The 12,406-nt window shown below is 42.5% G+C and overlaps 1 protein-coding gene across 4 annotated transcripts in view; it reads right to left on the reverse strand.

The window, feature by feature from the left end:
* Positions 1-12,406, reverse strand: part of UBE4B (ubiquitination factor E4B) — a 66,369-nt gene that overhangs the window by 24,097 nt on the left and 29,866 nt on the right. For 2 of the 4 annotated variants that reach the window (XM_039509248.1, XM_039509249.1), the window contains exons 7-10: positions 11,298-11,471; positions 5,885-6,026; positions 5,235-5,335; positions 3,373-3,487 (exon numbers count right to left, since the gene is read on the reverse strand). In XM_039509248.1, the coding sequence (XP_039365182.1) occupies positions 3,373-3,487; positions 5,235-5,335; positions 5,885-6,026; positions 11,298-11,471 (532 nt within the window). Of the gene's footprint in view, positions 1-3,372; positions 3,488-5,234; positions 5,336-5,884; positions 6,027-9,979; positions 10,094-11,060; positions 11,472-12,406 lie in introns of all 4 variants that reach the window. The other 2 variants (XM_039509247.1, XM_039509250.1) reach the window with 2 other exon arrangements.

The following is a 12,406-nucleotide window of genomic DNA, read 5'->3' on the forward strand; positions in this document are numbered from 1 at the left end:
CACTAATACATTTTAACATTTTTAGAAGGTCTCTTTCTAAAAGTCTATAATATAGAACTAAACTATTGTTGTATGTAAATTAAAAACCTTATTTACAACGTTGAAGAAGCTTCATTTAAAATTAAATTAAAATGCAGAGCCCCCTGGACTGGTGGCCAGGACCCTGGCAATGAGAGTGCCACTGAAAATCAGCTTGCATGCTGCCTTTGGCACCCGTGCCATAGGTTGCCTACCCCTGGTCTACACTGAAGCTGGTGTGTGCCTCCCAACCTGGGTAGACAGATACATGCTAGCTCTGCTCAAGCAAGCAGGCTATACTCCTGGGGGAATTCTGCACTACTGCACATGCACATAATTAATTAGGCATGCATATTTTTTATTTTTTGTGCAGAAAAAAGCTTCAGCAGAAATCTTGCTGCAGTTCTGCCTTTTGCCCACTAGTGGGCACTTTGGTGATAAGTCACAACAGCCGCTCCCAGCCAGCTAGAGAAGAGAAAGAGCCTTCTTTGCAGGAGCCAGGTCAGGAGACAGAGGCTATGGGGCTCATAAGGGCTAGTGGAGGACAGACTGGGGCAGGGGCTGAATGGGAGTGGAGGCACAGGGTCATGGGGGGGGGGGGGAGGAAGGTGCAGGGGCACATGCAGGGGCGGCTCTAGAAAATAGGCTGCCCCAGGCAGCGTGGTGTGTTGCGCCGCCCTTCCTCGGTCCCGCGGCGGGTCCCCTCTTCCCGCGGCTCCGGTTGAGCTCCCGCGGCAGGTCCACCGGAGCCCCAGGACGAGCGGACCTGCCGCAGGCATGACTGCGGGAGCTCCACCGGAGCCGCGGGAACAGCGGACCTCCCGCGGGCACGGCTGCGGACGGTTCGCGGGTCCGGCGGCTCCGTTTGAGCTGCCGCAGTCATGCCTGCGGGAGGTCCAGCCGAGCCGCGGGACCAGCGCCCCCTCCGCAGTCATGCCTGCGGCAGGTCCGGTCATCCCGCGGCTCCGGTGGACCTCCCGCAGGCATAACTGCGGCAGGTCCACCGGGCCAGCCTGCCGCCCCCTAGATTTGGCCGCCCTAGGCAACAGCTTGGTTTGCTGGTGCCTAGAGCCGCCCCTGGGCACATGGGCAGAGGGGGACGGGGTACAGAGCTACAGGGGGAAGGCATGGAGGGACACATAGGGACAGGGGAATTGTTGAGTGAGCGCACAGAGACATGGGGAGGGGGTAGAGAGACACGTGGACGGGCGGTGCAAGGACACATATGGGTGCAGGAGCACATGTGGACAGGGCAGATGTGCCTGACTGAATGGGAGAGGCTACGGTCAACCAGGGTCTGCATGGGGGAAGCTCCCCAACAGTCCCGCCCCACCCCCCCCCGAACAAAACCTGTTCCATACTTTTCCTCACCCATCCCCAACAACCTTCCACGTTCACATCCAGGCTCCTTTCAAGCAATTACTTCCCTCTCCCTCAGCTCCTCCCTTACCCCGACTCCCCCAAGCATTTGCACTGCTTCTGAAGGATGTGGGAAATATGGTTCTGTATTGTAGTTTAAATGAATTATTACTCCAAGTTCTGTATTAATATGACTAGTAAGGAATCTATTTGTCAAAACACATTTTCTGAATCTTTTTTGTCGTCTGTATTGTTACAGACGTACTTGCTGACAGGTATTTTGAAATAAATTACCAAAGATAATTGAAACCGGTGTGATTATATTGTGTCATTTTGACAAATAAAATATGCAGAATTGTGCAGAACTTGAAAATATTATGTGCAGAATTTTTAATTTTTTGGTGCAGAATTTCCCCCAAGTAATGCTAAAAATAGCATGGGCTAGCCACCTGAGTACAAGCCCGCCCAACCCTATGGATCTGAACTTGAGTGGCTAGCTTGAGTACAGTTAACACGTGATAGTCTACCCAAGCTCCCAGTTGCAATGTACAGATACTCACAGTATCTTAAACACACTCCAGGTCAAAGCACTCTGATAATAAGAGCCCAAATAAGAGTTAACACGTAAATTTAACTCTGCAAATTGATATTTAATTCCAGATAGGACCGATAATATTTCTTCTGGACTCTCATTCACATGAGCACGTTACTTAAAAGCAGAGGCATTTGTAGTGATCAAATACTTCTTTCCAAAAGCCAGTTCCTATTGGTGTTGTTGCATTTGCTCCTCATTTATATCAGTATAATTTTCAGGAGTTAATACAAGATAAGAATTTCTCTACATTTTCTAAAGCGGTGGTGCTCAAACTTTTCCAGCCATGCCCCCCGGTCACTAGTATACAATTTGTCCACACCCCACCTCTGTTACAGCACAGCCAAGGCTTCCTCAGCAGCGGGGCCCGGGCTAAAGGCAGAGCTGGGGGCGGAAACGGGGATGGGGGAGTAGCTGGGCCTGGAGGTGAAGCAGGGCTGGAAATGTGGTGCTCCCTCCCTGCCCTCCATGGGAGCTGGCCCCAGCCCTGCTGTGTACCTCTCCAAATCTTCTTCTCTGCACTTTGAGAACCATATTCTAAAGATACTAGAGATTTCATACCATTCTGAGTGCTGCTTTGCTGTGAGTAAATCACGGGTGCACTAATTAGAGCCAGTAATAACCTGACTGACCTGCTTTGGCATTAAATTATGAAGCAGAAGTGTGGCCTAGTAATTAAAGTACAGGACTATGAATCAGGAGAACTGGATTCCAATTTCTGGCTCTCCCTCTGACCCACCCTGACATCTAGGGCAAGTTGTTTACACTCTGTCTCAGCATCTTCATTTCTAACGGGGGATAATAATGGTTCCCTATCTTAGAGGGGTGTTGTGAAGCCTTAATTAATATTTGTAAAGTGCTTATAAATCCTTGGGGTGAAAGTGTTATAGATGCAAACTATTAATTCACTCTGTCCTTGGCAAGATGGACAAAAACTAACATTTCTCAATGTGTGATTTGGGAAGTTTGCCCTTTTATGGATCAGGGAAATTTGGATAGAACGATCTGAAAAGTGACAGTCCAAGACAAAGCCTTACAATGGGATACTACTGTATGCAAAAAAGATTCAGGTAGTATGCTTCAACGTTTTATTAAAAAGTGCTGCTTATTACAGAATCTTCTTTACACAACAAATCTATAGATTTATAGATTTGCTTACTTTGAGTAAAACTTCATACAGAGTTCAGTCATTCTTTTTGAATCCCTTTAACAAGTGAAAGGAGAGAGAGACAGCAAACTCCCCCAGTTGCTTAATTACTTGCCAGTCCAGGGAGCAATGATTCTCAAACTGTGGTCTCAGAATGTGGTCTGCAGAACAAAGAGTTGGACAGCCACTCCCTCGGATAGTTCAGACACTAAGTTGTAGAGTATGCTAATACTTGCAAGTTGAACAAGCCTCTTACCTGTTTAAACATCTCTTCATCCTGGTGAGTTGTTCTCACCAATTCTTGGATGAAGCCAAATGGAAGATTCCTACACAGCATGTATGGTACCAACAGAGACTGCTGCTGCAAAGACCTTTATTCATATTAAAAAAAAAAAAGGCGGGGGGGGGGGGGAAGAGGAGACATCTTTCAGAAAAAACAACTGGTCTCACATTTACTGATACACCCCGATAATGGAATGTCATAACTGAGACAATTACTTCTTTCAGAAGCAACTAACCAAATCTCCCCAAGTCCTTCTACAAAGATAATTCTTCAGGGGATGCTGCTGCCAAAACCCCACTTTGGTCTAATGTGGTTTGAAGAAAACTATGTCCTATTTAAATTAATTGGTTCTCCCCTCTACCTCTCTATACTGAAAAAACCCTTTGTTAGGCTCATCCCAGTGAAGCAAAAGCATTAGGTTTGTTCCACTAATCTCAACCTGTTCATTTTTCCAACTTTAAGGAAAGGTGGAAGTCATAGTATTTTCCAAATTAACACTTACTTTTTGTAAGCACACCCTATGAACTTGAAACTGAATGGTGCCTTTTTCTCTATTACACACAAAAACATAGTTGTTACTCTAGGGTTGTTCATCTATATAAGTGGGTGGCTCACATTTTGGAGAAGCTTATTGAAGCATTTGTTTTGAATAGATACTCGTAAATTACTTGGATTTTAACAAATAGGAAACAAAATCAGGTCAGTGTTCTACTATGACATGTCCCTTTAAATACTTAGGGCTTGTCTATACCAGAAGTGCTACCAATATAAATCCCCATGTGGACACACTTACTCCAGAGTAAAGGTGACTTTTTTGGTTTAGCTTAAACTGCTTTCAAAGTGACAAACTGAACTAGATAAATGCACTCCTATACTCGAATAGGAGTGTCCACATGAGGGTCATATTGGTGGAATTACAGCAGTTTAAATTCACACCTTCATTTATACTGGTATATCTTCCCATGTAGACAAACCCTGAGCCACTGTAATCATAGAATCATAGAACTGGAAGGGACCTCAAGAGGTCATCTAATCTAGTCCTCTGCACTCATGGCAGGATTAAGTATTATACAGACCATTCCTGACAGGTGTTTCTCTAACCTGCTCTTAAAAACCTCCAACGATGGAGATTCCACAACCTCTGTAGGCAATTTATTCCAGTGCTCAACCACCCTGACAGTTACAAAGTTTTTCCTAATGTCCAACCTAACCTCCCTTGCTGCAATGATAGCCCACTGCTTCTTGTCCTATCCTCAGAGGTTAAGAAGAACAATTTTCTCCCTCCTCCTTGTATCAACCTTTTATGTTCTTGAAAACTGTTATGTCCCCTCTCAGTCTTCTTTTCTAGACTAAACCAACCCAATTTTTTTCAATCATGTTTTCTAGACCTTTAATCATTTTTGTTGCTCTTCTCTGGACTTTCTCCAATTTATCCACATCTTTCCTGCAATGTGGCACCCAGAATGGGACACGATACTTTAGTTGAGGCTTAATCAGTGCAGAGTAGAGCAGAAGAATTATTTCTCTTATCTTGCTTATAACACTCCTGCTAATACATCCCAGAATGATGTTCACTTTTTTTGCAACCGTGTTACACTGTTGACTCATATTTAGCTTGTGGTCCACTATGACTCCCCAGATCCCTTTTCGCAGTACTCCTTCATAGGCAGTCATTTCCCATTTTGTATGTATGTAATGGTACATACTATACATATTTACTGAAAAGGTGTCCCATTTCTGTAGCTGATTTTACTCAATTTTTATCTACTTCTGTAGATATACAAATTCTGTGTTAAATGTGTGTCTATTTCATGACCAACATCAACTTTACTCACCTTGGTTGTGTTAAGGATCCCTGTAGCACCAAAGCAGCATGGGAAATGCACTGTGATCGGATGTTGCTCAGTAACTGGCTAACTGCTGGCTGGCTACACATCTAAGAAGAATAAAAAAATCATTTTGATGCAGAATGAAAACTTTCATAGATAAGACATAGGAAATGCAGCGAACAACTTCTGCATTCATGCAATCTAAGCAAACAGATGGCATTGATGGCATATTTCCAGCTAAAGATTCTTCAGATTACATTTAATGAGCTGAACTAAATATTTTCCATTCCACTGTTGTCTACAAGGGAGAAGTTTAGTTTTACGTTAACAGCAAAGGCTGCTGGTCTTAGAGATGTGGTTCTGTGTGTAACAAACAATTTAAAGCAAAGGAAAGGGAATAGATAGATACATGTCAGTCCCCAAAACAATGTCAATTTTACAGATATCCAACTAACACAGATGGGGGTTCTGAACACAAACTTAAAAAGGCCAAACAGGAATCTCAGTAGTGAGATTTACAAAACAAAACTTCTCACAAAGCTTTTATAGAGCTATCTGCTGCAAACTATCTTTCCCCTCTAGGCAACATAAAGTAAGAGAAGACAGTTCGAGACTCAGTGCTGTTGCAAATATGGCTTTACCCTTCTCTACAATACCTTTGGTGCTTTTCTCTCCTCTATTCCAACTCTGTCAAAACACTCAATGAGGTAGTTCAGCATCTCTGTCTCCTTACAAGTTTCAATGCTGAAATGGTCACTGCAGGAATCACAAGCACTTGCTCCAGCAGAGCCTCCCACACTTTAAAAAAAATGGAAAAAAAGAAAATCAAGATGTATATCCCTCTTCTACCAATGTCTTGCATGCTCCCAACTTTTTCTATTAAATAACTTCTTTGTAGCAGAAAACCCCATCCCAACACACCACACTCATGCAGACAAGACCTGTAAAAGTAAGTTTGTTTGTGTGACCTGAGCAGAAGTTGCTAAATGTTTTTGTCCAGATCTCGGGATAGGACCGTATTCTCACATGACTCACATTCTCTGCTTGCTCAGCAAGCAGCCTAATGCAATTCCTAAAGGGGGATCAAGACGGAGCAGATGTTTGACAGATGGTAAAGGCATGTAACGCTAATGGGCCTTTATAAAAGTGATTCTCAAATTGTGGATTACAGAGGTGAAGCAGCCAGTCTTCAAGCAGTGATGCTTCTAGCTACTTGTACCCTACTCCTGCACTCTTTTTTATGGTTCCCAAGTTATCTGACCAGCAACACTGAAAAAGTAACAAAACCCCTCCATACAGCTGCTTCACATTCTCTCTTCGGCATCTACTGTAAATTCAACCACAATCACACTTTTTTGGTATAATTTTTTATTCAGATTTTTCGAGCACACACATTTGGTTAATATAATCAGTCACAGAAGCCATGCTAGTTTCTCCCTATTATATCATGCAACAGAATTTTATTTTTAAGTTACAATTTCACATAGTTTGGCTGGGACTGAAGCGACGTTTACTGGGCTGTAATTCTCTGAATCACAGAAGTGTAAGTCGTTTCCTCCTCCCCATAAGTAAATCCATAAATAAGTAGTGTAAGTTTATGTAAGTAAACTGGATTCTGGTGGCTGCATGTTTTGTTTTTTTAAGATAGGTTCCCCATTTACTTCCCTCCAGCTCTCCAATATAACAGCTCACTTTTAGGAGACTGGTTGTTTTCATTAGCAGCTCAGACACTGCATTCTTTTGTTCTGTCAGAATTCTTGGATATACCACCTGGTCCTGACAACCACATGTGGTGCCTTAGGTTATCAACTAATACCAGCACCTCCTTTTTGATACCTCTAGCTCTGATGGTGTCTCATATTTATTGCTTTGGGAAAGGCATTCATCACCACCCTCTATTTTACAGACATGAAAAATGAGAGATGAGGTGACTTGCCCAAGGTTACACAGGAAATCCATGACAGACACAGGAACAGAACCCCTTTCTCCTTGATCCTCCATCCCAAGTCTTTCTTTCTCTCCAATTTAAACTTGGCAATTTTATGTAACATCCAAATCTGTTTATAAAAGTAGTTTACAACTATATAGTCACCATATATAACAAGTTTAAAAAAAAACTTTTAATATGGGTGGTCAAACAGCTATTCTTCACAAGGCCATTTCTCAGGGTTTCTGGGTATGTCTACACAGCAAACAAAAACCCGCAGCTGGCCCATACCAGCCGACTTGGGTTCATGGGGCTCAGGCTGCATGGCTGTTTCACTGCTATGTAGACATACCCAGAGACCCAGGGTTTGGGCTGGAGCCCAGGCTCTAGGACCCTGTGGAGTAGGAGGGTCTCAGAGCTCAGGCTCCAACGCAGAAGTCTACACAGCAATGAAACAGTCCCACAAGCCTGAGTCAACTGGCATGGGCCAGCCGTGGTTTTTATTTGCCGTGTAGACATACCGTCTGTCTCTCATTGCTAACATCTCCACCCCAATAATCAGTTTAGCCCTACTGACATGTTGTTGGTTCAAGCTTTGATCCAGCGTAAAACTACACATACAAATGCTTTTCTCCATGTAGTCTCTTTCTGGTACTTGGAATTTCTCACCTCCAGCCTGAAAATCACCACCTTTATTTGTACAATATCAACTTCTTTTCAAAAAAGGTTTTTCATGCCACAGTTAGTTACTTTATAGGCAACTTCATTTCAGCAATGGCTGAAATGATTCCTATGCACAGCTGTATATGTTTATTACACAGGCAAAGTGCTTTGGAACTTTCAAAATGAAAGTTGTTGCATAAACGTTGGATTTTCATGTTCATACTTTAAACTGATATTCCACTACAGTCAGTTAAAACGTCAGGACATAACATACAGCAAAGCCACCTGAAGCATGGCAGTCTCATAAGATATTACACTGCACAAATTGTGTTAACTGACATCTGGGGTATGTTTTCCATAGCACAGGTGTAAGTTTTGAAATTAATGCAAAGGGTGAAAATAACACAGAATTCCCTGTACATAAACTGCAAAACTTTAATCTGAATAAAATATTTCTCCTGAAATCACTCAGTGTGGATTGGAAGATAGGAGTTTATTCAACTCACCTCTCTGAGAATCTTCCAACAACTATTTATTAAATCTACAGCTTTTAACTTTGTCACAATAGTTATGTTCTAATGTTCCACCATGGACAACCACAGACATAAGAGCTGGAAAGGTCTTGTAGGACTTTCCTCCGCTCCTGTGCAGGACTGGATTTCTCCCTACATGGCACTTTCCAGTTCTGCGTCTAGTCTAGTTTTAGAAGTCCCAAGCAGTGGGTGCTTCCACCTGCTTCTCTTGGGAGGAATACTTCAAATCCTAATTAGATATCCTTAATTTAGGAATTTTTTAAAATTAATATTCAGAATAAATTCTCCTTTTAAAAAGTCTCATTGCTCTTTGTTATACTCAAGATATAAGCACTCTATCTGGAATACACGAGATAATAAGCACAACGTTGCAAGCATCATGATTAGATTTTTATTGCTATGACGAAGCCTTTACAGTATCCTAAGACTGATCAGCAGCTGGCCACCATCAGCTTGGGTCAGGAAACTGAAGATGGGTGTAAAGTACTCAATATGCTAGAAATGTTATAGAGCTATTTTCCAAAGAACTCCCCTTCTCCAAAAGGCATGCTTCCCATATACTATTCCCATACCCATCTTCTAATTTGGCTAAGTGCAAAAGAAAAGAATAGATGACAAATATGTTTCTTGTAGATATTTTTTAATGGGAATAATGGAACCAATATCACCAGAGCCAGATCAGGAACACAGATCACCTAGAACTGAGCAACACGCATTCAGGGAGTTGTTTATTTTTTTCATTTCAGAAGTTGCATCCTACAGCAAAAATGTTTCAAAGGAAGTTGAGAGACTGGGATACACATTCAGCCATTTGCTGTTATTCTCCAGCTACACATACACAGAAGATCCTACCCTTCACTGTCATTCCTAGAAGCATCTCCTGCCTGGCCCATTCAATATTCAACGAAGTATAATATATTCGCAAGGCTAATCTTCACATGCAGTGAATATATCCATTCTCATTTCAGTGCCATATAAACTGAAGAAATTCACAATGGGATGGCCATGTCTTTGATCTCTTTCTCCCCAACTTTGTCCCAACTGTATCAGTCTTCACCACCCCATCTCCACCGGCTGCTGATTTCTACTTGTGCACTTGAGAATCAGGTAACATGTGCTTCACAGATTAGAGGACAGATGCTCAGTTGGAGTAAATTGCTGTAGCTCCATTAACTTCAACGGAACTGCACCAATTTATATCAGTTGAGGATCTGGCTCTGTCTTTTACTCTCCACTAACCTCTGTCCTCATTTTCAAGTATTCAGAAGAAGGGTTTGTGCAGGAGGTAGCACTGACTTTAAAGGATGTAGTTTTTGATGAGCAATATTCCTCATATCATGCATCCAGTAAGGAGTTCCACTTACATGTCTGTTTCAGACTTTGTGGTCATTAAACCTGAAGGGCAACATGACTAACATTTCCTTTATTCTGAGTCATCTCTTTTTAAAAAAGAACTGGTTAAGTAGGACTCATTATGTATGTTTATCCTTCATCTCCCATTAAGACCTGTACAAGTTATCTCCTCCTTTACTTATTTCCAAAGTGCCACTGAAGAACGCTTAAAGCTCCACAAACTGTTAGTTCCTAGAGCACCCAAACATGCAAGTTACATTCTATTTCTCCAATACCTGGACCCAAACTGGACACAAGAAAAATCACCATCTTCGTTTTCTTCATCACTACTGTCCCCAGACACATCAGAAACGGCAAGGAAGAGGAGGGAGAAAGGGTTGTCGTATATACTACCGCAACAAAAGCAAAAAAGGCCATCAGAGAACAAAACAGATTTTAAAAATGAAAAGACAGCAGGAAAAGTAAAACTGCTATAGTTCTCCTTTATAAATTATCTGTCAAAAGTCATCCTAAACATGCAGCAAACAATGGTTAATACAATCCATGACATTAGAAAAATCAAAATTAAGCTAACATGCTCTATGACGCTACTGACTATGAGCTATTCACATACCAAAATAAAAACATTCATACACAACTAATGAAGTAAACGAGAGTCTTTAGAAAAATTACAGCATAAATGGAAGCCCTTCGATCTCACTGAATACTAAAGATCAGAGCTCTGAGCTGCTCAACTGAACCACAGCATTTGCAGAGCAAAATGAGAGCACCAAAAAGGTTGTTTGTTGGTTTCTCCCTCCTGCAGAGGCGGGGGATCCTGGAAGCAGCTAGCGGAGGGCCAGCACAGTAGTTAGTACCTGTCTTTGCTGACAAAGAGACACTAATCTATCATTTAAATCTGTCAAATCTGACATACTCCAGCAAGCAAGAGCATTCAACAAACCAACTGAAGATCTACACCAAGTTAATTACAAAGCAGGAGACCTCTTTGATAGACTATCCAGCATGAGTGACTGAACTGCAATTTAAACCAAAGGAAGAGAGTTTACCAGCGGGGGGGGGGGGGGGAGGGGGAGGAGAATAAAAGGAAGGGGAAATATATAACGATATTGCTACCTTTATGCCAATTACGTTAAATATCAAATACCTACAGAAAAAGGTTTAGTACTTTGGCAGCCAGGGCTTGTTAGCAAGTCAATATATTAGCAAGTCAACGTATTAGCTCAACACCAACAGAAAAATCAACACTAGGTAAGTAGAGTGAGCTCAGTACAGAGACAAGTTCTTCCAAACGGCATAAATGCACCACACCCTGCACTGCATATGTAATAGATACTGTTTGTGCTTGGGAATTACCTAGATGGAATCCTGTTTAGGAAAGAAGAACGCCTGCTCAAGGTACCGGGCAAAGCAGTGGACAAAGGTGGGCCCATTGTTGTGGGCCTCTGTCTGGACGAGCTGACTGTCACAGCTTGAGGACTGGTAGCCATGACTGGAGGACTTGGTGAGCTAGCTGGGATGGAGATATTCAAGGAGCGTGGGATATGAGAAGCTGAAAAGCCCCAGGGGTGGGTGATGGTATATGGGTGGTACCTCGGAGAGGAGGGCTGGACTCCAGAAGGACTTGCTGCTGTGAGATGAGGGCTGACAGAAATGGAAGGCACAGATGTGATGGCAAGTGAACTGGCTGGTGGGGTAACAGATGAACCAGTCATTGGCACATGGCTTGAGAAATGGTTACTAGGAGCTGGACTAGTCCCATAGAGACTAAATCAATTAAAGTGGGAAAAGGAAAAAAAGCAGCCATTTAGGATACATAGAAGAAGGGCAAGAGAGACAAAATGAACAACAGAAACACCCTACTACTATTAACCAATCAGTATATGAATAGTCCACGTAAAACATCACATACAATGCTTTTACCTACTGATTCTCATTTTAGGCTATTTGCAATATTTAAACAATGTATCGATTTCATTGCTTGGATTATACATTTAACAGTTAACCCAGGTGAGGATCTGGCTCTTAAGTCAGTGAGGCTCCAATTACTTCATAGACTCAGATTCTAAAAGTCAGAAGGGACTACCATGATTATCTAGTAGTCTGACCTCCTGCACAGTGCAGTCCACAGAACCTTGACCACTCACTCCTGCAATAGACCCCTCACTTCTGGCTGAGTTACTGATGTCCTTAAATCATGATTTAAAGACTAAGTTACAGAGAATCCACCATTTACACTAGTTTAAATCGGAAAGTGATCATTCCTCATGCTGCAGAGGAAGGTGAAAAAAAACCCCAGTGTCTCTGCCAATCTGACGTAGGGGAAAATTCCTTCCCAACCCCACGTATGGGGATTGGTTGGACCCTGAGCATATGGGCAAGACCTACCAACTACGCAGCTGGGAAGGAATTCTCTGCAACTCAGAGCCCTTCTCATATAGTGTCCCATGACTGGCTGTTGGAGATATTTGCTGCCACAGATCAGCTACATGCCACTGTAGACTATCCCATCATACCTCCCCCTCCACACACTTATCAAGTTCAGTCTTGATGCCAGTTAGATTTTTTTGTCCCCACTACTCCCTTTGGAAGGCTGCTCCAGAACTTCACTTCTCTGATGGTTAGAAACCTTTGTCTAATTTCAAGCCTAATCTTGTTGATAGCTAGTTTATATCCATTTCTCTTCAATGGAGCTGTATCAA

Source organism: Mauremys reevesii, linkage group 21 (assembly GCF_016161935.1).
Source record: "Mauremys reevesii isolate NIE-2019 linkage group 21, ASM1616193v1, whole genome shotgun sequence".
Lineage (NCBI taxonomy): Eukaryota > Metazoa > Chordata > Testudines > Geoemydidae > Mauremys > Mauremys reevesii.